At 42.6% G+C, this 27,368-nt stretch overlaps 2 protein-coding genes across 8 annotated transcripts in view; one reads left to right on the top strand and one right to left on the bottom strand.

The window, feature by feature from the left end:
* Positions 1 to 4,553: 4,553 nt before the first annotated feature.
* BTG1 (BTG anti-proliferation factor 1) lies at positions 4,554 to 7,422 on the top strand. The gene is made up of 2 exons (XM_080391420.1): positions 4,554 to 4,932; positions 6,139 to 7,422. The coding sequence occupies exons 1-2, from the start codon at positions 4,785 to 4,787 to the stop codon at positions 6,501 to 6,503; spliced, it is 513 nt and encodes a 170-aa protein (XP_080247546.1). The 5' UTR covers positions 4,554 to 4,784; the 3' UTR covers positions 6,504 to 7,422.
* Positions 6,649 to 27,368, bottom strand: part of LOC308065436 (uncharacterized protein) — a 250,785-nt gene continuing 230,065 nt past the window's right edge. For all 7 annotated transcript variants that reach the window (XM_080391412.1, XM_080391414.1, XM_080391416.1 and 4 more), the window contains one exon: positions 6,649 to 27,368. This exon is cut by the window's right edge and continues 23,117 nt beyond it. The gene's annotated coding sequence lies outside the window, so the exon portion shown is untranslated.

The raw sequence follows: 27,368 nt of genomic DNA, 5'->3' as shown, positions 1-27,368 counted from the left end.
AAGTCTTTCTGAGAAGGATTCCAGTATCAGTGCTGTAGCTTGAGGCATGTCTGCTTGAAAACTTCACAGAACCTGGTGGGAACTCACAACCAGACCCCATGGGGGTCCTGTGGGGAACAGCATGGACATGCAGGGCCAGCCAGGGTTACACCTGTCTCCTGGAATAGCAAATTAATGTCACTACAGCTGCAACCATATCTTTGGAGCAAGGACTGAAGAGAGCTAAAACATTAATAAATGTTTTATGTATCCCATGGTATGCTTTCCTCTGCAAAAACAACAAGAAAAGGTAGTAACCTACTGCTATACACTTTCAAATGCTTGCTAAATCACAGAAATAATGTGGCACTTTAATAACATCAACCTACACTAAAAATAATCTCTATACATAGAACGGATTGCTGATGTATTTTATGGATCAAAAACATACTCTTCAGTTAACAGGTGAGAGAAAGCTTATGCCAATCTAAGGCACATACACAGCTTTTTGGAAACAAATACCAATTATTTCTCAACTGTTACTTCTTTATTAGGTCAACAGCAAACAGTAGAAAACCATAGCTAGAACTGACAGAGAAACAGGAAAAGAACAGATCTAATGCTTTTCTATACTCAAAGGCTTTAACAAGGTACTGTGTAAAATAACACTTCCACACTTTCTTGCATTTCCTTATTCTGTTAGGAACAGTGTCCCAAACAGGAAAAAAAATAAAACCGCACTGTATATATTTATTTTCCTAAACAAATATATACTAATTCAGACTTTTAAGACCAGAACATTTTTTTTTTAAAAAGCAACAAAAAATTCTAATTCTTCTCCTCTGAACTCTTGAATTTTCCTAGTTACCATAAAGAACACCCAGTAGCTTCCTTCAGAAAAAGCTGGGAAAAGAGCATGTTGCAATAGTTGCAGGGTGTCTATGTGTGTGTGTGTGGCACAGATAAAAATAGTTGTATTTCTATTACTTATTTCCATTATGACAGAACTCACAAAGTGCTCTCTCCAGACCAATGGCGAGAAACAGTTCCTGCCAAAACAACATGAAAGAAATGTTGTAAAGGTTGCATTGTATTGCTTAAAAGTTAGGAAATATCAGAAGTTGGGTTGCCAGTACAACCTTAATTCAACCCTTCTGTGCATATTCATTATGATCCACCCTTTCATTACATGATCACATACTCTTTTTCTTTATTTTCTCTCCCTAGGGCCTCTGCTTCTTTTTAAAGTATCAGATGGGCTGAAAAAAGGCAGTTGTTAAATGTTTACATTTATTTTCCTCAGCACCCTGCCATTAAGGTATCAGTGAGTATCTTGCACTATTGACTGGGCAAACTGCCTCCTCTGCGTCTGGAGGTGCAGAGGCTGGAGTAAACAGTTGGGACCGGCCAGAGAAAGTAAGAGCCACTTCACATATGCCAAAATGTACAAGTGGTGAGGAAGTTCAGAGCAAAACAGCAGATCAGTGAAATATGCTGGCATACTGGCAGGACCCTAAGGTGCAAACCAGCAACAGGCCAAGGTACGTTCAGTTTCTCTGATGTTGTCCACTGAAGTTCTATCAAGGAAAGCTGACTTTCCCTGATCCTGTGAGCTGTATGCCAAAGCCTTCATCATCGCTAAGAGCCTGCATACTTTAAAGATGAGGATCTTTGGGAGCATTTCACAGGCAGCAAATGGTAGCAGCTCCTTTGCTTTCCCACCATAGCACTGAGACAGAGACAGACTTGCCTAGACTGGGAAAACAAGACAGTTCTCTGCATCAGCAGCTACTTGTTCCCTCCCACAGGTAGGGATGAGGTCCTGCTGGCAGGCATCTCACAGAGCCTTGGCCTCAAAGCTACACTTGAACTGCTTGCTGGCTGCACAGTAAGAAACACTGAGGTAGTTCATTCAGTCACTAGTAGACTGGAACTGTACACACAGCCATTTACCCTTTCCATAAAGACCCTCTTCATACATGCTGTAACTGTAAGCAATAAGTACTATCACCATTTCTCAGTTTCTAAAGTGCTCTGACTTTATTGACTTTGCAAGAGATTTGAGGGAAACGCTTCCATTGTCTAGGAAGCTTTTTTTTTAACAAAAAAGATAAAAATAACTTTTAAATTTCTTCCCCTCTCACAGAGCATGCATGAGGTGCATGCTGTTACGTTTATGTTCTTCAGTACAGTTCAAAAGGGGTGATTCAGATCTGAACTGAACAGCCTTGCTGTCCATAACAGCTACTGCTGTAGCAAGCCGAGGAAAGCTTTTTAAACCTCATGCTTTTGGGTGCTACTACGTAACACCACCTATCTACTTGGCAATTCCTAAACCTCCTTCTGAGTATTTGATTCTGGCTGGCACTAAGCAGGAGAGATGAGAAACCAGGCCAGATAAAGCTCAGGTCCAAGCAAAGGTGGCAAACATTATACTTTCTTTTATTGAAGTATTTCCAGTAGTTATTTCGGTGTAATTGCAATACTCTTGAGAACAACATCGATTTTGCACTAGAGAAGCGGTATTTTCCTTGTTGCAAAGAACAGAAGCAGCTGCTGCTTCAAGGTTTGAAGAAGAACAGCAAATCCCACCCCATGAACAAAGCAGAAATGGCAGCTCTGGATAGACCTCACATATGCTGGGAGAAGAAAGGCTGGCACCTATGGAGCAACACAGAGGAGGGGCCAAGTTGGCAGCTCCTCCTGCCTCACAGGACAGAGGGGACAGCTCATGATCACTAACGTAATATTCAGAGGTTTGCGGGGGGGGGGGATGACTTTCAGAGACTGTGCTCTAAACCCCACACCAACATTTTCATGTTGCAGCAAAGCTGTGAGTGTGAGCTCTCAGGATTATCTGTTGAAGGTGGTTTGCAGATCTCCCTCGTGTATAGAGTCAATCTGAGTGTCTCTTGAGGCTGAGTCTAAGACAGTAGATCCAGAGTGCAGAGAAAAGACCAAATGCACTATCCAGGTACATCTCTACCAGACAAGCAAAAATGGTGTACTTTCATTTCTTATTCAAATTATTTCACACGTGTATTTTTGTATCTTCCATTACTGAATTATTTTTACTGAGAAAAAATCTTAGGATTTAATTGCGTGTTATTATTGTGCCTTTAATGCTCCAATTTCTGATCTTTGACTGGAAGAACTGTACATGTAAATACCAGGCTGTATTTCATTTGCAGCTTTGCATAAGGGGCAGGGCATATACCCTAGGAGAAGAATGAGTTTTCTATCCAAGCAGCTACACTTGGGTGTTTTTTTTTTTTCTAAAAAAAGAAGAAAAAAGAGGGGAAAACAAAAAAGGCCTTCTGCTGCTTCTTTCATCTCCCCTTTGATTTTCCATAAAGGGAGATATATGGCATTGGGAGGCTTTAGGCTTTACACTCTGCTTGGCCATCGCTCACAGAGTAATACACATCAGTCCTTCTGTCTGCTTTGGATTTTTCCTATTTCAAGGCAAGCGATACAAAAGCTGGGAGAACTGTACAGCTCCAGGGGCAGCGGGGCGCAGGGGGCTACAAGTCGTATTTCTGGGGTGCCTGCACGGAGCGAGCACGCACTGCCCCCGCCGACCTGCCAGTCCTTGGTGGGTGCCCGGGGGCTTGGTGGCCCCAGCTGCACGGGGACAGGGCTGTCCCTTCGTGTGGGAGGCCCCTGCCTGGAGACCCCGATGCCTCAAGGCCAAGCAGACACACGTGACGACAGAGCCACCCTCAGGACCCCCGGGGCGCCGGGTGCGGGAGCGCTCCCACTGGGGCACCCCGGGGCTCCGAGAGAAGAGACAGAGGAAAAAGCCACGTCACCTCCGCTGGCCACGGGGACCTTCTCGCAGCCCTGCGTGGCCTTGCGCGGGGAGACATGCCCGAGCACGCCCCGCTCACGGCCGCCGTGCCCAGCGAGGAGCGCAGCTCCACCGCCTGCGCGCTCCCGCGGCCCCCCCCGGCCCGGGCAGCCTCTCCCGTCCCCCCGCCCCCGCCGCTGACGTGGCTCTGCTCTCCCCAGATACAGCGCACGGCTGCCGCCCGCCTCCCCAGCGACAGCGCGCCGCCGTGCCCACACGGCCGCGGAGCACGGCAGCCGCGCCGCTTACGGGCTCCGCGCAGGCGGGCGGGCAGCCCGGCCGTGCCGCCGCCCAGCGCGGCCTCACCCTGCCCGCGCCGGGGCCCTTCAGGCGGGACCTGCGCGGGGATGCACCGCACCGCACCCCACCCCACCGGCGGCCCCCCTGCTCCGCGCCGCCGCCTCCCGCCCAGCTCCTGGGGCGGGGCGGGCTGGGACCCCCCTGTCCCCGCAGCGCGGGCCGACTCGCGCGGAAGCACTTGCGCGGCGCGCAGCCCCGAGCCCGGCGCGCGCCCCCACACCCCGCCGCGCGCCCCGGCTCTATTTGTTTACAATCGATTACGTCACCCCCCCGTTTCCCGGCCCCGCCCCTCCGCCCGCCGTCATCATGGTGCGATCGCTCGATTGGCGGCGGCAAGCCCCCTGCGCCCTGACGCCAGTTCCGCCCGCCGGGGCTATAAGAGGCGGCCGTCGGCGGGCAGCTCCCTTCGCCCCTCGCAGCAGGAAATGCGGTGTGCGCTGCCGCGGCCGCCGCTGCTGCTGCCGCCGCCCCCCTGCCGCAGGAAGAGGAGGCGGAGGCTGCCGCCCCCGGGATGTGATCTGGGCTCCGCCGCCCGCTCCTCTCCTAGTTAGAGACGCGCCGCCCCCGCGCCCCGTCCCGCTCCGCTCGCCCCGCGCCCCGTCCCGTCCCAGCGCCGGCCGCCCCGGGGAGCTGGCTACCGCCCGCCGCCGCCTCCATGCATCCCGCCCTGTACACCCGGGCCAGCATGATGCGCGAGATCGCCGCGGCCGTGGCCTTCATCTCCAAGTTCTTGCGGACCAAGGGGCTGATGAACGAGCGGCAGCTGCAGACCTTCAGCCAGAGCCTGCAGGAGCTGCTGGCAGGTGAGGGCGGTGCGGGCGCGGCGGGAGCCGCTCCCCCGCTCCGGCCGGGGAGCCGCGCTGCCCCTCGGCCGCGGGGCCGCCAGCCCGGGCCGGCGGGATGTGGGCGGCACCTCCGACCGCGGCAGCTCCGTGGCCGGGGCGGCGGAATGGGAGGAGGGGAGCGGAGCGGCCCCTCCGCGGGGGCAGGTGCGGGGGGCGAGCGGGGCTCCGCGGCCGGGGCTGGCCCCGCCAGGGACTCCCCGCGCCGAGCCGGGCCGGGGCGGGGGCGGCTGGAGAGGGCTGTGAACAAAAGGGGCTCGGGCGTCGCGCAGGCAGCCCCCCCCGGCTCCCCAAATAAAGGTTTCGGAGCAGCCCGACATCGGGCTCCGCTCCAAGGGCTCAGACCGCCCGGTTTCCAGAAGGGGAAACCCCCCCGAAGTTGCTTTTTGTGTCAAGTAAAATTCAGCGACGGACGATGAGTCTCGGTTCCCCTTTCTTCTGGAAGCATCTCATGGCCACCCGACAGCCCCGGTTAGGATCAAATGCCGAGCGTTTCTTCGCTGCCCTGCGGGTTTTTTAACCCCGACCCTGTAGTCCCAGTGCGCTTGATGGTGGCTACACGTAGCCTCAGAACGGTCGGGTTTTGGGGGGGGGATAAAACTCCAAAGGTAAGTGAAGTTGCCTGTATTCCGCCCTGGAAATCGGGCTGGGAAGAGCAGTGGGGAAATGCGCCTTGAGTCTGCGTGTAAACACAGCCCGGCTCCTTCCCTAGTTATTTTTGTGTGCTCTTAAGAGTGTGAGGAGCTAAGCATGGGGGGGTGATCTCAAGAGAGTGCTGGAAAGGTGTGGTTTTTGTTTTTTTTTTGCTTCGTGGAGTTATGAGACCCTTGAGTTTTTCTGCTATGTATATAATCGGTTCTGTATTTTTATATTCGTTTCTGTGAGTGGCAGGAAGTTGCGTTTCACTCCTTTCAGATGGCGAACACTGTTCGCTGTATATGGTGGCACTGAACAGTAACTTTGTATGCAAGTAGTTCCCGAGGGGCACTGCACTTCGGCAAGCAGTCAGCAAAAATAAAGGCTCTAATGGCTTTTCAGGTCACTGGATGCTAAAGTAATAAGCTTTTGAACATTGTTGAGGTGTGAAATTTGCAAGAGAACAATGATCACTGCGCATCTTTTTGAATACAGAATTAAGGAGGATAATCTTTTTTCTTTGTTTTATAGAACATTATAAACACCACTGGTTCCCAGAAAAGCCGTGCAAGGGATCAGGTTACCGATGTATCCGGATCAACCATAAAATGGATCCTCTCATTGGACAGGCAGCACAGCGTATTGGATTGAGCAGTCAGGAACTGTTCCAGCTTCTTCCGAGCGAACTCACTCTATGGGTTGACCCGTATGAAGTGTCTTACCGTATTGGAGAGGATGGCTCAATCTGTGTGCTGTATGAAGCTGCACCAGCAGGAGGTAGCCAAAATAACACCAACGTGCAAATGGTAGACAGCAGAATAAGCTGTAAGGAGGAACTTCTCTTGGGCAGAACTAGCCCTTCCAAAAGCTACAATATGATGACTGTATCAGGTTAAGATATAGTCTGTGGATGGATCACCTTAAAATGGATGGATAAATTTGGTTTTTACTTTGGGTGGGCACCTCTGGGGATGGATTATGGAATTTAAACCATGTCACAGCTGTGAAGATCTGGCACACGTTAGAGTGGTATACTTTAAAGTGACAGTGCCATAGTTTGGACAGTACCTTTCAGTGATTTAATAGCCTGTGAGTCAAAATGATCGCAACTTGCTAGGGAGTGAAGAAGATTTAGGAAGGGTCAGTTTCTCCCAGACATCTTACTTAATTTCTACACCAATTTTCAACCCCAATCTGTATTTATAAAGTGATTCTCTGCAGTAGGTCTTGCAGAGTAAATTTGCACTATTACATTTATTATTAGCATTTTTGGCAGCTCAGTAACAAGACTTATTGTTATGAACACCATAGTACTGGAAATTTTATTTTTCAGACTTTTACCTAGCACTTACAAATATGTATAAATGTACATAAGATAAACTAGTAAGTATGACCTGGGGAAATGGTCGGATCTTTACATTGGCCTCAAAAGTAGCAAGTGATCAGAATCTGCCATGGCAACAGGCTTTAAAAAGACCATATAAAGACACTGTCTGAACTGTGGTGTTAGCACCAGCCAGCTATCTGTACATTTGCTAGCTTGTAGTTTTCTAAGATTGAGTAAACTTCTTATTTTTAGAAAGTGGAGGTCTGGTTTGTAATTTCCTTGTTCTTAATTGGGTAAAAGTCTTTTCCACAAACCACCATCTATTTTGTGAACTTTGTTAGTCATCTTTTATTTGGTAAATTATGAACTGGTGTAAATTTGTACAGTTCATGTATATTGATTGTGGCAAAGTTGTACAGATTTCTATATTTTGGATGAGAAATTTTTCTTCTCTCTATAATAAATTGTTTCCTATCTTGGCATTTTAATTAATCTCTTGTCGTGATTACATAGGATCAGTTAAACTATTTTTGTCTCACAGTAGAGATGAAATAGGTACTATAAAGGCTTAATGTCAATGGCACCCTGATGCTAGGGAACACTTGGTGCAGACATGGATTAACGAAGACCTCATACATAGATGCTTGGGAAGTATAGGGAAACACAATGATGTACATGTCACTTTAAACCTTTTAAAGTCAGTCAATGTGGAAATAACTCCAGGCCCCATAATTCCAGGATATGAGGAAAAGGTACAGAAATAACATCCACCAAAGATGACTTGAATAAATCCAGAGGATTAAAGTTTACTTGGCTTCCTGATGAAGGATATAGCAGACCTAAATGTCCATTTTGACCTACTTGCTCACAAGTTCTCAGTTCTTCCCTGATGGATTCCCTGCTCCATAAGAGTTCCTGGGACAAGTGTCCCTTAGCCTTAAGAGCAGGTTAAGCACTCTACAGAAAAGGTTGCTCGCCTTTTGCTTTCTTCAGATGCAAGACTTTCACTTTAAAAATCATTAAGATGGGATTCAACAAAAGGTATGTAGATCTTTTTTCCCAAACTTAAAAGGCTGGCTGAGGCAAAGTGAGAAGCCCATACTTATATGTGTATTCAAAGTTAATGAATGATGTGGAGATGTGATTCACTTAAGCACCACACTAATGCCATTTGTATACAGCACAGTGGTTAGTTACACTTGAGAGAAATTCCTTACCACTTTATTTGCACTTGTTAAAGTGCTGGAGTAAAACTCAAGAACTTTCCATTCCTTATCTCCTGTGTACTTTGTTCTGTGAGTGTTTAATAAAAGGCCTACCCAACTTGGTCAGTTGAGAGCTGCTGCTGCTCTGAAGGAAAATAATCATTACTTGCCACCTAAACTTGCTAGCTGTGAATGGAACTGAGCTTCACGCTTGCCACGCATTGTGGCAGCTGCTGCTCCCCTATGAGCCTTTACAATGTGGTAATAGTAATGTGTCCTATCTCCAGTTAAAATCTTTCAGTCTTCTGGTCTGTAATATAACTGATTATAGATAAGCAAAACATAAGACTGAACTGTCTAGGTTTTCTTTCCCACTGGTTTTCTGAAAGTTTAGCTTTACAAATACCATTTTTACCATTATCTGCATATGTATGTCAACATCAGTGCTTTAAATTATTGCTAAGGCTCCTCCAGCACTATGACTTTCTGGCGCAGGCTGGTGGAAGCATAAGTGCTCGTGAGGCAGCGAACTTTAAAAAGAGTTTGCTCAGTATCTGGAACTGGCAATAACAGATCTGTTACTAAAGGTTCAGAATGCACTTCCTTTAACAAAGTGTTAGCTTGTGATGTAGAGTCAAAATTTAGGCTCACATCTTGATACCTTAAAGATTCTACTGCTTTTAATATGATGCTTTCAAGTTAAGTCTGTAAGCAAGAGGTTTATTCAAGCAGGAGGAGTACTCAAAGACGTTTCTGTTGCATTACATGTCCACAGACAGCATAAGTGTGTCTGAATAGAAAGAAAAACATTGAGCTTGGCTTCCTGTAAAGCTATATTAAACTTTCGTGAAGCTTCCTGCTGACTGAGCTATGCTTGGTGTATCTTGGTGTTGCCTATAGTCTTTTCTGCTGCACAGTAAGAACAGCAGCAGAAAGGGTAGCTGTATGTTTCGTCTTTGACAATGAGTTATGCACATTATGAAAGCATCAGCTGTCAGTACTTTCTTTCTGATAAGCATAGCTTTGCAAGGCAGCAAGTATTCCATCTGTGAGGCTGGCATGTGATGCTGAACCAGGAATGAGCCCGCTCCCTTAGATGGTTAATATTTCAGTCCTTTTATGGTAGGGTGCTTTCATTCATGGCATAATTTTTAACTGCAGCTGTAACGAGTAATTGGTGCAACCTGTGTCCTCAGAGTTGTTGGGATTTCTTCCAGCTGGAATTTAAACATACCCCAATGTGCACACAATGTGCCCTTGTCTCATTTTGAAAGTACTTAGTATACTGTGGCGGCGGGGCACAGGAAGGACTCCTGAGAGAAATGGAGTGTGTCTGTAAGTGGAGGCTGTGTTTGCCAATCCTGTGTTTTGGTGCAGGTAGAACAAACAGTGCACTAACTTAAATGCTTGCCACCTTTCAATTTCATTTCAGGAGCCATTGTGAAACCAGCAAGGCTTTTATTTTAACATAGGTATTAGAGATGAGAGAGCACATTCGAGACCTGCTTGCCCAGTGCACGTTAGTTAAATTAGTTGGACTTCTTTCTAGTTGGACTTCTTTCCTTGTGAAGCACTGAATAATCCTGTTGTTCTGTTGGTGTTCTGAGGGCAGGCTCAGTCATACACAGCTTGAACGTTACGGCTCTTTGACGGACCAGTCTGCTAAGACTTGTTGACCATTCAGTGACTGTCTTTATAAAATGTACAAATTGCCTTCTAGTCATTTTGCCAGGTGAGCAAATGTTTCCTCTTCTCACAGCGTGTTCCCCCATTATGCTGTATGTGGCATCAGGTCCTATGCACTCAAATTTGCTTTTGTATTTCGTGTTCGGTAATGATGCTCGTCCTATACAGACTTACATGTACCCTGTAAGAATCTCTGTTCTGTTCTCTTTGTAGTTGTGTAGGTTTTTTCCTGCTTATTCTGGAGATGTATGTCTGGCTTAAGCAGTCATTCAGACCACGCTCTTTTTCTTGATCTTAAGGCCATGCTTAAGTCTGATTAGAGATGTGAAGGCTTTCATTCAAATACTAATAATGCTGATTTTAGTTTTCTACTTTTCTGCTGACTCTGCAAAGATTTTGGGTAGATTGTGTGTGATGGGCCTCATCGCACCATGGGATTTTCTTATTGGTTTGTTTTATTGGTCTATGTGAGAAATTGGAAATAACCTACGTGAGGCACTCTTCTGATGTGAAAATACCATCACCAGCTTCTACTTTTGTTGTATCTCATATTGAATCAGTTCATAGGATGAAAAAAGTCTCTCCTATTCATCGCTAAAAAGAGTCTTCTTGGATCAGAAGATCAAGTTGTGCTGTTTTGTGTGATGACAGCTCTGAAGGCTAAATGTTGCTAAGCCTGTATGCTCTTGAATGCCTTCAGTTTAAATGGATAAAAGAGTAGCTTCAGAGGTGATTTAAAAGCAGGGGGAACTGTACCGCAACAGTAGGGCCTTACAAAACAGTTTACTGATGTGCAAACCATGAAGAATCTAGTTAATGCTCCTGGAGTGGTTGGTTCGTGCTGATGCTTGTAAACATTCCTGTCACCAAGTTAAGCAGATGTCACTGAACATGAGCCCTAAATACGCATAAGGTGTCCCAGTTAACCTTGCTTGCTTATGCTGGGAGAGTATGTTCTCTTGTTATTGTGCAGGTTAGTAGTGAATAAAATGAAGAACATTGCTGCTTTTATTTTTGTGTATCTATGTAAAGCTTATTTCTGAATTTCCATAAATCAAGTAGCACTCTATTTTCCAAAGTTTCCTCTACTTGATGCCATCATTTTTAGGGAAAATAGTTTATATTGGCAAGAGCTGCCACTTGACTGAAGAACGTTAAAGCTGTTTTTAGTTTGAAGAGTGAAACTTACATAGACTGGAGATAAATAGCTCTCCTAAAAAGGAATGTATATTTACACATTCTTGGTGTAATAGCAGAGGTTATTTTTACATGTTTCAGATTTACATTCCGATGTGAACATTGTGAAGCAGCATGTTAATTCAGTGGCTTTCAAGGGTTGGTAGAGCAAGCTGGGCTTAGACAGTAAATGCTGTATTAATGGTTAGCAGTGACAATTTCATCAACATAGGAATTGCAGGGTATAATTAACATCAGTTGCTTTGACACTGTGCTCTTAATGTATGGTTTCAACCTTTCTTTCAGTAGCAGTTGGAGAATGCACTGTGACAAATTATTGCTGATACAAAGTAGGTCAACAGTAAAATGGCTGACTTGCCATAAATGAACAGATCTGAATTATTGTAATTTAATGTCCAGTGGAATTTTCTTAGTGGCCAAGTCTTCTATGCCCTTGTGTTTCTCAAGCATGAATCTTGTATACAGCTTTTCCTAACTCTTTATTTCCTAACCATTTGATATTTTTGTCCAAACAAGAAGGAACATTTCCTCCCAGCTGCTGGGAAGAAATCCACACGAGCAGTAACGCTGCACGCGTGACAGCAGAAACTTGCCTTTGTAGTGCCCAGTTCTGTGACTGCAAGGCTGACAAGGAGAAATGACTTGCAACTAAGAAAAACAAGTAAAATGCTGCATCCTTAAGTTCTGAGGTTTTCTCTACTGAAAGTGACCCATGACAACACAAGAGGAAGGGAAACAGGGATGAGATGATACTAGATGAGAAATCCCAGGCTGAGAGAATGTCGAGTATGTTTTTGCAGAGGCAACTATCTTTACCTTGTAATTCCTGTGATCAGCTGCGCAGCGCCTCATCAAGGTTTGCAACAACATTTTCAAGTTTTCTTGAGAGGTGTACCTTTATTTGATGCTTTTACCTCTCGGATATCAGGAAACGGCCTCTAGCTTAGCGGTTTCTCTGGGGCACTGTAAAAACCAGTGTGATTGTTTTATGTGCTGATTATGTAACTGAATAAAATGATAAAGAAATGACTGTTAGCATTGTAAGGAACACAAGGGAGGAGAACTTCAGTGTTCTTGGAGCAGCCTTGAATGTATGCGAAGAGCAGAAGTGTCTAAAGTGCCTGACAACGGGGGGAGGGCTGGGGATGCTGCCCAGCTTTCACGGTAGGGTTCCAGACAGCAACACTTACCTAAAGGGCTATAACATGGAACTAAGGCTTGGATATAGCTTCTAACTCCAAGATCAACTTAAAGACAGATTTCTAGTATCAGTAGTATCATCTGCTGACATTGGCTGCAATTAAGAAATTCCGAGTGTGCCCTGGCTGTTCTGTGTTCTATAAAATTCAATTATTACTGCTTTTTCTAATCTAAGAACATGTAATAATTAGTGTCTTTGGACTTCTGCTGGCCACAGGTTAATTAACAAGTTTCTTGTCCTTTAAGAATAATACTGGAAGACAACACTCCTTCCATGCATTAAAGTTAAAACCAAGTTTTATTTGTATATATGCTGGGGCATGTATGTAAATTTATTGTATAAATATACACACACATATTTAATTATTAGAGTCTTTTTCAGCGGGTCATAATGAAGTCCCTGCTTGCTGTGATTTAATTCGCAGGTCACTGCAGGTGTTCTGAAGATTGTTAAGTTCACATAGATGGGGGAAAATTATCCTTCTCATTCACTTTTTGTGTCTTAATATGTTGGTATTAACAGGAACATGTATTCCTATTTTTCTCTTTCAATTTTCTGGATGTGACTTTGCAGCTTAACTCAATTTGCTAATCAGTGGAGCAGATTTTCAAGATTTACTGTAGAGTTTTAAAGCAATTGCAGAATATATGCAACATTTTAATCAACTTCACACCAGGCTGAAATGAAATACAGCTAAGATACTTTTAGAATCTCAATTGTATATTCATTCTAATACTTTATAACGCGGGAGAGGGATTTCTCTAATTTCTGGTAAGCAGTTGTCTGCACAATCAGCAAAAGATCCATTTTGGTTGAGCCTAACACCCTTCCCTAGATGGCTGCACCAGAACAGTTGCTTCTGTCTGGTAACATTCACATTCTACAGTACGTAAATCAGAAATTTGTTTACTAGTGTGGAAGACACTGTATCGTAATTGCAAAAGAAAACCAAGCTGCCTCTGTGATACTCCTAATGCTATAAAGTTATACTAGTGATCCTAACTAACCTTTGCAGTTCCACCTCTAAATTTAGCTTGTATTATAATAATCTCTTTTTTAACCCTTAACCGCTTGCTTCCTTTGTCATTTACAGGCTATTGTTTAACTCCCCAGCTTGCAGTCAGGATAAGCTCATTCTGGTTTTAGACTTCAGATTGGTAGGGAAAAAAAAAGGCAGTGGAAATGGCAATATCAGTCTGAATCATGATGACATTAAAGCGAATGATAAATTTAGTTCCATGTTTGTAAAGGATCTGTTTCTGTGTGATGAAGGTACCAGACTCTAAATTTTGATGATATTTATCATACTTCATTTGTTGTCTGGGTATATTTTAACATGAGTGAGGCTTTTGTAATATAACTGATAAAAACACGTTGCAGATATCAAAGTACTTTTCAGAAGGACAGCTGAACAGATATATCTGCTTGATTGTTTATCCAAATGTTCCTATGACTATCTTCAAAGATTGTTGCTTGCAGAATTGTCAAGTCCTTCATCACAGACAGGAGGACACTGCCTGTGAATACTGAAAGTGAGAGTTTCTGCGATTATTCCGTAGAAAAATATGTGTGCGTCATTCAAATTTGAAATAGCTATTCGTAGAGTCTACTGATGTGAAAGTTCATTCCACACCAAGCCGATATGTATACAAAACGTCTCCTAAACTATCAAACTGATGTTACCACATAACTAATTATGCAGTACGAATACGCTGATTTCCTTTTCTTGCCTGTTTTTGTATACCCCCTCCTATCTACAGGAGCATCCCTTTGTAAGTAGTTTACAACCAATACGAGGAAGACTGGAGTTCCAATGTGATGTGCACTTTTAAAATCTAAGACCCCAGCCTTTGCACTTTCCTAATTGCACCGTTACGAGTACCGTGAAACCTTTTGACTTATTCATGTGAATGCGTCATATGCCCTTCAGTATTTTATGAGATCAAGTATGTGTCAAAAGCTTTCTCAGTGAAGAAGAAATGTGTTTTTTATTATTTCCATAGGCACTGGAAAGCACATTAAAATATTATTGACTGAAAAGAAACTTTCCTCTTTATTACTGTAGGATAGAGATAGTGAATAGACTGAAAAGAGAATGCTGCACACCTACTGCATCATGATCTCATTCTCAACATGATTGCTTCGGTGCTTGCCAGTTCCAATGTTAATGAGTCACACTCCAGTATGTGATTTGCTTAAAAGCAATAAATGTCAGCATTTTTTATTTACCATCTGCCTTTGAAGATTTGGAAGTCGTAACTTCAACACATTTTTTTCTACAACTGTGAAGCCTAGGAACTAGCTTTTACCTTTTTCTTTTAAATGAAAGATGAAAGCTTTGATGTATTGCTATGTCTGACCTAGCTGCAGCAGGTTAAGATGTGTATATATCCAAGCCCCCTCCTTCCTCCACTTTTGCCAGAAATTGCCATCCTGGTAGGTGGGGCAGCAGAAAAGGCTTTTCTGACTCTTGCTTAAAATTAGCTAAGTTGTTAGGGTTGGTAGATTTGTGTCATGTCAGACCACAATGCCCAAGACACAGTGGGAGCCTGGTGCTGCTGTCACATCTGCTGGGGAGCTGGCAGCCTCTGGCACACGGCTGGGGGTGTCAGGGACGTGGTCAGTTCATCGCCTGTATGTGTGAGCCCTGCAGGCTGCTGTTGTCACCTGGCTGCAAGGGCTGGGACGTGCGAAGCAAACACAGTCACGCTGCAGTTTCGGGAAGGGGTCATGGATGATCTGTGGGGGAGAGGAGGAAGCAGAGAGAGCAAAAGACCAGACAAATAATCCATATGGTGAGTCAGTGGGAAAGAACTGAATGTAATTCCAGCCTAATAATGACTCATAGTCCCATTGTTTATAGCTCTTGAGAGAGTGTCTGATCATATGGGCTGTAATGCACACATTTATATGCTGTCCTTGAGGACAAATGAGAGAATTTACGGGGGGTAGGGGGAACCAACAAGCTTTTAATTTTAGCTTACCTCTTTCTTGTGTATATTTGAAAGTTCCCATTTATTCTAAACCTCATTGCCCCAGGCTTCTATGCTAATAAGCCTGGCAAATTTTGCTTGTGAACTAAACATGTGATTGCTAGAAACCTTAGAAGCATTGTACCGCTGCTTTTAAGACACCTACAGGAACGTGGGGTGCTGCTCTGCAGCCTTCACATTACCTGCCCATTAGGTAGCATGGCGGCGGTACTTTGGGAAACTGACTTTGCACATTCAGAATTCAGTCGATAATCTTATCCCTCATCTTCATGGTCTTTGAGTTTGGTATGTGTTTGACTGCCTCCACTGTTACTATGTATTGCTCAAGTCCAAGATAAATGGCAGTGCTGATTTGCTGGAATTAGGTTCTCAAGTGATTATTTTCTCGGCAGCCTGCTTTCCAGATGTAGCTGTAGGCAGTGTGGATCCAGCCTGGGCTGCAGATAACATAAGATCAGCGGCCAGGGGAGCTGCAGTGGTGTAGAAGGCAGTTGCTCTATCGGTGGTGGTGGGGTGTAATATGAACTGCAAGAAGGCCTTTTTGGCTAAGGATTTCTAAAGAAAGAACCCTTTGCACTGGAAATTTTTCAGGAAGAGGTAACTGCAGTTGGGTGGCTGTCCCTCTGCCTCACGTGAGAGCTGCACGCTGCCTCACTTCTTGAGAATGGTCAGGGTACTTAAAATATTTAACAGTTTGGTTGCTTACATGCTGCATGTATGTAGAGGTACATCCATGCAAATATACAAGAACCTAAATTATTGCCATGAAATAAGAGATTGGAGTGGCATAAAATGTGTGAGAAGCTTCTGCAAATATCTTGGTATGGTTAAATGATTATTGTGTAGTATTTATGCAAAAAGTGGTGGACACAACTGAAGGAGGAAGGCACCCAGTGTCCTTCGCCCTGGAAATGTGGGAAGAACTCTTACATTTAGCCTTCTTACCCAAAGTTCTACCCTTTGGAGAAATGGCAATGAGAGGAGGGAACTGGAGAAACTGAAGGGTGGAAAGTCAAATGAAAGTCTGAAGTTAGGGCACGTTAAGTCTCATTACACAATGCTCAAGCCATGAACAAATGTCCTTTTCTGAACTGTGACATAGGTGCCATCTGTTTGAGTTGGAATTAATTTGGTTGATTTTTATCAGGAGTTGGAGAGACTGATCCACAGGTGAAGAAAATACTTCCAGGAGGCTTGTTACCTCTTGGCCCTGGATCCAGCTGAGAATGCCTCTCTGTGGCCTGTTGGTTTCTCTCTCCCAATATTAGTTCTTTCCAGTCTTCTCCACACCTAAGTCTCATATCTTTCTTAGCCTTTCCTGATGGCTGATGAAGAGAAACAGACACTTCATGGGACAATCCTCAAAGTGATTTCAGTGTGCTAGCCTAGAGGGGATGTGCTCTAGAATAAGCACCAGCTTCTCTTCTTCATATGCAGAGGGAGCTTGCTGAGATATCAGTGACTCCATCTAGTCTGGTGAGTCTCACCTGCTCCTTCTGAATGGTTCTACATTTGATTGTTTAACGTGCTTTAACTTGCAGTATATTGATTAGATACCTGTAACTATTTTATTAACTCCTAACACCTCAAATGAAGAATAGCTTACTCTGCTCACATGTTCATTTTGAAATCCACTAGAATTGCCGTACCTTAGAGCAAATCATTAGCAGTAAGTTTCCTGAATTTCAGGAACATGTACTCCTGTAGTTGGAATGGTGAAAACTTATTTCTAGGAAGTTGCAAGGGGTTGGTTCATCCCATCGCAGCTTCTCATGCTCTGTGCCTGTGGGCATTCACACTTTTCCCCAGGGAATTTTGTACTACATGCGTATTTACATGAATTATTTTCTTGATGTAAAGAAGAAATAAATATTTCTGTCCTCATCTCATGCTGCTCTCAGTTTTCAAAAGTCGGTTCCCAAACACAAGAGGCCACATTCTGTCGTTTAGTGTCAAAGTAAAATGGCTTGTTTGAAAGCACTGGATTCACTTTGGATTGATGTCAATGTAATTGCTAATCAAGTTAAGCTCGCTAAGCATAAGACTGGACATTTTAAGTGCAGGTTCCTTGAGCAAAGAGTGCTCTAACAGGACTTAAACAGACCCGTGTTTTTTTGTTAGCTACATCAAGTTTACATGTAAAACACACCAGAGTAGGCTGGTTTTGCTCTAGCTGCCAGGCAGCAGCCCCATGTTGTGTGTGGGACCCAGCTGGACTCCTGCTCTTGGGTGGCAGCTGTTGTGGGTGTAGCTCTGCCAGGTGGGGTGTAGCCCCAGTTCAGCTGTGTGGGGTTTGGGCAGGAGTATCAGGCTGGCAGCAAACAGTTTGAGGAATCACAGGGTGGACAGTGTCTCTCTGCTTTTTTCAGGTGGCATTGCAGACCCAGAGGGATAGGAAAGCATTGTCTGATAGTGGCTGCCAATGTGCAAAGGATGTACTCTCACTGCATCCCGAGGAGTGCCTGTCAGTTTAACGTGGTTGCTTTTCTCAGTCGAACCCCACTGGGTGATAGCTGCTGCCGGCAGCACTCTGCAGTCTTGAAAAGACTGCTTGCGGCATTGGAGTATTTTTCCCAGTACTACTGCTGGCTTCTTGGGAGATCTTATGGGACTAAAATGCATTACTTTTATGTAGTAGCTGAAGATCACATGCCTGTTTACTTTTTGTAACCCGCTGGTGGAGGTGTCAACAGTTAACCATAAACAATCAGAATAAGATTAAAACTGATGATTCTTACGCAGTTCCAGATTATCTCTGTCTTTGTCTTCTCAGACATCCACTTCTGCAGAAGAAGGGTATGCTGCTGCCAGGCTTTGGGGCTCTGAAATCCAGAAGGGCAGCTGGGGAGCCAGGGCAACTCTAACATCATTGTTATGAAATAGTGAAGGAAGTTTTGGAAGTGACAGGGTATGCCCATATGTTCTCCTACTTTAGGAGACTGCTAACACTCTCCTAAAGGGCTTGTTTTCTTTCTGCTCCATGAAACCAGGAGGATGGTCATATTGAATTGGCATCATGTGGAACAGGGCTGTCTCACGGCATGGAAGATGCTTACTCATGACAGGGAAATGCAGCCAGGTCACTAAAGGAGCAGAGAGCAATAGATAACACTTTTAGAGGTGTCCCTTTTTTAGGTGGTGCACCGAACTCCACTTTATCTTTTGTTTAATGTGTTGTAAATAAGGCTGCCTCCTATTGCTGTTTATCAGCCTGGCTAAAACTTCTAAGATCAACGATGGTGAAAAGGAACAGGCAGTGGGCTCATCTTCACAGTAGCACACAAACCCGCTGGCTTTCATTGTTTCTCACAAGTTTTTTACGTGTTTCCTTTAAATGGTACAAGGGGATCTGTTTTTATCTTGCACTGTGCATTTTATTGCACAATGGTATTTAAAAATCACCTTTCAGCTGAATGTTTGGATATTCAGTGGCTGCACAAAACCTTGCTATATCATACTTTTTGCATGGTGATCCATTAATATGGTCATGGAGTGAATTCATCCCACTTGTAAATAAACACACTTAGAAATAAAAAAAAATGTGGCTTATTTTGTTTTGCTTTGTTTTGTTTTTCAAAGTTCCTATTCGGTATTGGCTTGCTGTCTATACTTGTGAATGCTAGCAGACTGTTTTAGTTAAATCCACTAAAAACTTTTTGAGTCGATAATGCCATTCAGATTACACAGAATAGGTTATTGTTACCGTGGATTAGAGGGAAAGATGCTGTTGTTCGCTGCAAATGGATTTCCTCTGTGCATGCAGCAATCTAGGAGTGAGTTGTGGCTTAATTTTTTTTAGATTGAGTCTGCTCTCAACAAAGAACATTCCTAGGCTCTACTTGATTTCAGAGAGAAGAAGATTTGTCCCTTGGTGCTCCAACATATAGAGCTTTCATTTGTTTGGATGTTTTTTCCAGTCATAATAGCTTTGTTAAGAACTGTGTAACGTATCACAGAACACAATAAATGGAGTAGAACTGGCTGTTCTCAGAAAGACCGTCAATGGAGACTCATCACTGAATGGAAATGTTTCCAGTCAAGTTCTGCAGGGACCAGCACTGCAAAAGTGCTGTTAAGGATTTTCATTAGTGTTTTGAAAATCCATATAAAATCTCTGCTCTTAAAATGCCTATATGCCACAGTTTGGAGGAGCAAAAAAGGACAATAAAGTGCTGATACCGAGTAATCTATATTGCTTGACAAGCAGTCCATTTATGCTATATTTGACCTTATTGAAACATATTCAAAGTCATTCTTTCACTTAGGAGTGAGAAATACAGGTCCTCTGTCTATGCAATGGGAAGCTATGGAAGCTATGTCCAGTGGCTAGAATGAATTTGCGGCTTGGCAGATGAGGAAGAGTAGCAGCTAATAGCACAATGTTAGGGCAGAAAGTGAGACCCTTGGGTGTCTAACAACTGGGGGAAGGAAAGGTCTGATTTTCTTTGAAATGTGGCATGGCGAATGCTAGGAAACTACTTATTGTGTTGGTGTCAATGTTGGTGTAAGCACTTGCAGAAAATGGGGAGAGAGCATAGAGGTGCCATGAGAATGACATGAGGGTTGAAAGAGTTCCTTAGCTCTCTGTCCTGGTTAGCATATCAAAAGGACAGGACTGAGAAGCCAGTTAAAAGCCTGAAGGAACTTCCCAGCATCAAATACTGGGTGACCAAGAACCCTACAGCCTTATGGAGAGGGAGCTAATTAGAAGTTTGGGAAATGCCTGAATCCAGGCATTTTTTTGGTTGTACATTACACATTTGTCACAAAGAGGGTATGACCTTCGAACAGCCCACCAAAGGAACCAAGGACCCTATTTCCTGATGGCTGCAAATCAAGACCATGTGACTTTCTGGAAGGTATATTTAGGTTAAACATAAGTTAGTAGGTTTGTTATTAGAAAAACTGGATGAAATGTGGAAGCCTGTGCTATATGAGGTTAAATCAGTAGAGCAGTTAATAAAAAATATTAGCTTATTAACCTTTTTTTTTTTTTTTTTGTCCTTAAACTCTGAGTCTACAAATATGTAAGCTTCTATATTTTGGCCATTTTCTCACTTTTCCCTGCATTCCCTGAGCCGTAACTGGCCATACCATGCCGTCTTGGTAGTCATTCTTTATATATGGGTCTAAGATTCATTAAAGGTGTGCAGATGTTTTTGTACCTTCTTCCCAAGCTGTGCCTTATGTAGCTGCCCTGACAAAAAGACCCATCCCTCATATATTCTATAAGAGCATTTAGGAATCATCTTTTTCTTAGAGGGGAAGAACCCTCCTTCCATTAACATCAATGAGGCGTACACGTTTAGAGACACTTCCTTTGTTTTCAAGGATCACTATGTTTTCAGCTCTGATTCTTTAGAAAGGTTGCATGATCAAACAATCTATAGATACCTTTAAACTATGCCTTTTAAAATACTTGGTGTTGCTTCACTTTTCTGGGTGTAAGCAAGCCCTCTATTACTATGGAAGTAAAGGAATGGCAGAAAACTTCTGCTCTGGGCAGACATAAAGTAGCATACAGATAGTAATGTGAAAATGAAGTCTTTTGTACGTTCACCTGAACTGGCATAGGAAGCCTGGAGGAAGGAGAGAGGTGCTCAAGGAATCTGAAAGGCAAAGGTGCTTTTCCTGCTTCTCTGATACTACTGTTGAAGTTGTTACCATTCAAAAATAACATTTTCATTGCTTTGATGCTTGTTTTTTGCTTATGTTATCATTTTGAGCTACCTGTTTAGTGAATAAAGGATAAGGTAAATACAAAAGGGAAACAAAAATATGCCCAGAGTTTATATAGGAAAAGTAACTGAATGTCTACAAGGGACAGTTGCTTCAATGCATGTTTAAACACATATTAAAGTCCCAAATGCATCTCACAGGTGCAGAGCATCAGTTGCCACTTCATGGAGGCAAATTGCTTACTTGCATCAGATTCCTTGTGGCTTTTGGCCCTCGCTGTGATAAGTACAATATTTCAGAATGGACCACAGTATTGAAAGACGGAAGCTTGGTCTTGTCTTTTATTTTCATAAGTACATTAGCGGAGAGAAATAAAAAAGGAAATTGTGCTCTAGCTTGTAGGAGGAGAGGGTCCCCCAAGCAAGGAATATGTAAGTTCAACAGATGTGCTTGAAAAGCAGTAGCGTTTTGCATATGTTGACCAAAACACAGTATGGTCAGCTGTAGGGGACAGGAGAGCAGCACAGGTAATCCAGCTGTCTCAGCTGTGGCATATATTTCTTACTTCAGCAGTTACAGAACTCATGTTTGTTTTCTTTTTGCTTAAACGCAAATCCAGGCAAGAAGCCTAAATGAATGAGAAGCTTTTGTCTTCTACCTGGACCAACCTTGTTTTCATATTTTGTCAATCACTATTGAACAAATCCAAGTTCTTGTAACCTAGGCATTTTTGTAAGCTAGTCAGGTCCATGGAAATGATCCCTGTGTTCTGTCCTGCAGAAGTTGCTTTAATAAGCATATGATAGTTCTCCCTGCATTTTATTGTCATGATTGGGAAGCAGTTAATTTTGGAAATTTACAGCTGTGGTTGAGTTTAATATCAACATTTTATTAAGGCTGTCTGGCGGCTCAGAAATCACCTTATTTTCTTTGCCAGGAAATATAATAAAATAAAAAAAATGCTTTTGTATTTGTTTTCCTTAAATAAAAGATCCATAGAGATTTCCATCCGTTTTTGTGAAAAAGGCTATATGATACAGTTCCTGCAACATAGTGAGGGGAAGGAGGCTAAAGTGAAGGCCCTGGACATCCTTTCCTGTCCATACTCCTTGATACAAAATGATCACCTTTGCCCATGCTGGTGCATGTCTTTGTCCTGCAAGTGTAACAGTGGAACTAGCTATTTAAAAATAGGCTTAAACTGCAATACCAAAAGAATTTGGTGTGCTTGACTAGAGGGACTTCAGGGACCTGAAAGCTTGTGTACTGCTATCTATCTTGGTCGTGAAAGAAGTGGCTTTGTCCTCTTAGAAACCGCGATCCTGTGCTTTTTTGTGGCTCTTCCCACAGAAATGTGCCTCGGGAGCAGCCCTGGGGAGCAACGCCACAATGTTACACCAGATTTGCTTCATCTGAGAGGCCAGGCTTGTTAGAAAGCTCCTTCTGTGGACAGCTTTATAGTTTCGCACCACTGTTGGGTAGCGGTGAGGAGCCACTGGGAGAGGTGAATGCCAGAGAGAGCAACCAGCCTTGTACGTTCTTCTCCTGCATTACATTGACAGTAAACACGAATTTGCTGGTTTCTCAGGTTTACACAAGTGTTATGTTATAATAAATAATCTAAAGAATCAATGTTACTGAAATTGCCTATTCAGGGGTCAAACCACACAGTGGAAAAAAGTGTTTAAATTGCCCAAAAGCAAAATCCACTAAAATTCTTGCTGATTGTGAAAAGCTTTAGCAACTTCTGAATGAAAACCTCCTAAAATCAGAAACTTACATGGTCTGACAAACAAATGTGGAAAGTAAAGGTTTCTATGTTTCTGACTTCTCATTTCAGCTTGTCAAATTCATTCACTCACTCCAAATTTACAAAGCTATTGGTATCTCTGGAAAAGGTTTTAAAGTGGTTTATTTTTTATTTTGCAAACAAAGGGGAGAGAGATCTCAGCAACAAAATCTCAATTGTAATTTCACTTGTGTTCTTGTAATTTTCTGTAAATCCCTAAAGAAAATGAAAAACTACTTCTTCATGTACTTCATAGTTCTTATAACCTGAAAATCAATTCAGTAAAGCTTATGATAGTTTTTCATCGCTGGCTTTCAGAGAGACTGTATTTTCACTCCACAGAGCTTAGTGTTAAAAGCTAATGGGAAATTTTACTTATTAGTTAGTGATTTCTTTGTGTCACTACTAAAAGAGCAATTTTAAGTTTAATATACCTGCGCACCTTGTAGGACAGTAAATAAAAGCTGTCTGTTATCTTGTGTCCGAGTGTGTTGTCAAAAATGTTAAGCCAAGGTCAAAATCTTAGTTTCAAGCTTAATACACTTTCATTTGCCTTGTTCAAACACTATATATAGACTTATATCCTGCAAATGGTGGTATGAGGCTCATTCCCAGGTCAGTCCTGATCAGTGAGTTAGGACTGGGGTCTACACACGGTATAACTCTTGCTCAAACTGGCACAGGAGGTAAAAGCAGAAATTTCGAGTCCTGGCAAAAGTTTTCCTCCTTTGCTTCATGTCTGTTCCTGATATCAGGTGGCCAGGGCACTGCCAATCAACCGTTCCCAAATGGAAACAGGAAAAAGGAAGATAACGTGATGGGCAGGGCAGGCTCTGGGGACTGCCAGGCTTTCTGGGTGGCTCCGGTGTGAGCTTAAACCTGCTGCAAACACAGCCACGCTGACCGAGCTGTGACACAGTGCAGGCTGCGGGGGTCTCTCAAAGGTGGTATTGCTGGTTCTTTTCTAATATTTTTAATTCCTGAAGATACAGTTAATCTGTAGGTACTGCCACTTCACATATATTTGTTGTTTAATTTTAGAAATGCTTGTGCACACAGATGGATGTTCTGAAAAATATGTTGACCATAAAGCACACCACATATAATAGTAAATATAAGGTACGTCTAAACAAGGCTCAGGTTGTGTAGCAATATGTAAAAGATAGAAGAAGCAAAAAACTGCAGTGTGTAGGAATAGTTATGTTCCCTTAGAAGAGGGTGTATCTGTGTGTGCAGCAGTCAGATAGCTATCCTGCAAAACACGCTGCAAAGGGTTGTGCTGACAGCTAACTGCCTCCTAAGTGTGCATCATCCTGCAGTCTGCTACCCAACAAGGGCTTTAGGGCTTTTTTTTGTGTGTTGTTGGGTATTTGGGTTTTCCTTTCTATGTCCATGTGGGGATTTTGTTGACCTCTTATTCTCATGCAATGAATAAGTCAAGATTATCTGGCATTAAGACTTGGAAGAATATTTGAAAAATAAAAAATAGCACCTCAAAAATTCAGTCCTCTTGACACTGAAGCTGTAGACCACACACACCCCAGATATAAATACACCAGGACAGTTAATAGCCTGTTGATGAGGCGTTCAGTGGGACGCAGAAGGCTTAAGCTGAAGCCCTTCCATTAACCTCATGCCACCAGTGTCTTCTAGGACTGTGTGAAAACTGCATGAGTATGAAACATTAATTGGGAAATACTCACACTGTACATGGGGATTCAAACTATGAAGCTACTTTAGGGATCTCTCATTCATTTTGAATCAAATTTTTATTCTGGACCTGAGAAACCATTGGTTTCTGAACATTTTATCAGAAGCAAGCCATTCCCATGGAAGTTTCCATTTGTATAAATTAACATTTTGTCCAGCATGGAATGAGCTTCCAGTTTGCTATTATGCAGTGCTCTGCCATAGAGAGGTGTTTGTCAGCTGGTGTCCGGCGTCAAGGGGGATGACACATTCTTGTCAATATGATACTTGGACTCAGAAAGTTTTGGTCTACAAAGCATTTAGTTCATTTTCAGGTTGCTGACGGACTGGAGCTAGTTCACTTCCCTTGTCCTGATATCCCAATTTCCATTTGAAAATGAGAATACTGGTACTGATCTCATTCATACCATGCTTCAGAATCTACAGATGGAAATGCTACAGGTGTATTTTATCAATATAACTTATGTATATTCTAAGGCAATATTTTGCATTAATAAGATTCAAAGGTTGAGCTTTTCTAAACATTTAATTTTATTGGCACCTTTGAATAATTGAACCATATAGAAGAGGTACATCGTGTGGTTGTCTTGCTGTAAACAAGAACTTGATCCGTAGGACTTCACCCCTGATGTTTTGCTTGGAAAATGGCATAGGCTGTCCCGAAAATAGTCCTGTATGACTGAGTAGGCACCTGATTTGAGACAACCCTGTTGACTGTGACCTGCCCTCTAGAATCATAGCAGAGTTGTATGTCCGGTCCATGAATGTTGTCAGATTACTCTGTTTTCACTCATAGCGTTGTAGTTGTCTTTCCTCCTGTGAAGTACAGCTTTGGCTGGTGTGAAGGCAGGAGGGGTGGGGAGTGCCCTGTCAGTTTACACCAACTGATGATTTTGCCTGATGATTTCCCTCTCCACCACTCTTGTATCTTGGGGTGACACCTTAGGGGTGCTGTTGATTCCAGAGCAGTAGCCCCATGCTAATTCATAAGGCCTTATGCAGACATTGGGCACTGAAGTATGCCATCACTGGACACTCTTCTTTCAATATGTAGTGATATTTTACCTATTTATGTCTGTTCCTAAAATCATAAGCATGTCCACCTATCTAATAAAAACCCCAAAAGGTATCTCTTTTATATTGCCCCCAAAAACTTTCTGATTGCTCTATGCAAAAGTGATATGATTTAGTTTATGGTAAACCTGTAAAAAACATTGTTTTGGTTTGTTTTTATTTTTTTCATGTTGGCATCTACGTCGATGTTTTGTCTCTTATATTTTTTGTTTATGTGTTTGTTCTCTCCAGACACAGGTACTGTAGTTTTTAGGTATTGATTAGTCTTTCTTTCTCTCTCACAAAAAATCATGTTAATATGATATCCTGCGGTTCTCTGTTGTTTACATAGTATTAGCACAGGGGAATACTACTTTCAGTTTGATACATAAAGCCCTCCTTGTCTCTTGTGCCTTTTGTCTGTAGGCTGTTATGCATGTGACTAAAGCCATGCATGACTTGAGCAAATGTTTGAATAGGGTTCTTGTGCAGAAGGGCTGTATAAACCATTAGGCGTACTCTCTTTAACTTGGTGATGAAAACATTGTGGTACATTTAGTGGCACAAAGTACAGTAAAATTGCTTTTGTGGCAGCAGAATAAATATTCTAATTTGGTTTTGTTATTGTGCATGTGTGTGTGCTGCATATTTCTGGCAAAATTATCAAGCAGGGCCAAGCATAAAAAGTGTTAAGGTTATTGGAGTTGTGATGTGAAAGCTGGGCTGAAAAGAGAAAAAAAAAAGTATTGCTTTTTTTCATTCTGAAATTTGAAATCAATGTTGTTCTGTCATTTTTGTGATCAGAGCCTTGAAATTTGTTAGTTGACGTGTGAGGCTGTTGCTAACCATCTTTTTTATTTATAAAGCTCTTTGTAAGAGCATTGTTTTCCTTTCCTCTCTATATGTGATGAATCCTATAATAGGGACTTTAATTTTTGCTGTGGGAATGTGAAAAATATTGGAAGCTGCTCTCTGCCAAGCTATTTCCTTAAGGATCCACTTTACATACTGCAAAATCAATGACCTGTCAGGTGTAGTTATGTGCCGTAGCAGTGATATGAGGTCAATCAGATGAAACCAAGGTATGTATTCCCAGCAGATCCCAGCTATCTATTTAACATTGTCAAACTAAATTTTCTTTGGTAAAGAGCATCCTCTTTCAGTTTCATTTGTTTCTAGATTTGACTAACTCTGAATTTGCATCTGTTTTATGAAATTCTAACAATAGAAAAAAAATATTTATTTTGCTTTGTCTTGAAATACTATATGTTTGCTATTTTATCTTTCAGCACAAACTCATGCTTGTTATATCCATTTGCAATTCTTCCTCCTCTAGAGAGTGTGTATTTCATACAATAAAAGAAACAAATATGTTCTTTGCTGTAATGGCGAGGTGGTATTTAATTAATCTATCTTACAGTAACATCAGTTTAGTGCCTCCTAAACACATAAGTAATTTCTTCGAAAATGCCACCTTACAGATATGGCACATTTCTTTTGTCTTGCAAGTCCATATTTGTGAAGCAAAAGATGTACAAATTGGGTCTGTAAATAAGTATTTTTACATGGAGTGGCTTCTCACTGTGTCCTGGAAAACCTGCATCTTACCAATGTTTAAAACCTTTTGATAACAGGAGAAATATTTTCTTAAAAGGGATTCAGGGTTTTCTTTTTTCTCCTAAATAAAATGGAAAAAAAATTCTGTTAGGCTAGTGATCGAGAACTGCCAGGCATTAAAAACAAACACATTTGGTACACTGTGTACTGCATACAGCATATCAGTGCAGCAGCACTTTTAGCTACTGTGTATATCTAGTTGAAAGCAGAAGACATTAACGATAACACAGATAAATAACAGATTAAAAATGCATTTCTCAAATATATATATTACAAAAAAAGAAAGGAAAGTCCCTTTTTTTTT

Source organism: Falco punctatus, assembly GCF_963210335.1.
Source record: "Falco punctatus genome assembly, chromosome: 6".
Taxonomy (NCBI): domain Eukaryota; kingdom Metazoa; phylum Chordata; class Aves; order Falconiformes; family Falconidae; genus Falco; species Falco punctatus.
Note: the sequence above shows the minus strand (reverse complement) of the source record. Positions and strands in the feature narration are given on the sequence as shown.

Bases quoted from the DNA above. Each gene is read 5' to 3' on its own strand.
- BTG1 (XM_080391420.1), top strand. From the start codon at position 4,785: ATGCATCCCGCCCTGTACACCCGGGCCAGCATGATGCGCGAGATCGCC. The intron at 4,933-6,138 runs GTGAGGGCGGTG...TTTGTTTTATAG, and splicing joins CCTGCAGGAGCTGCTGGCAG to AACATTATAAACACCACTGG.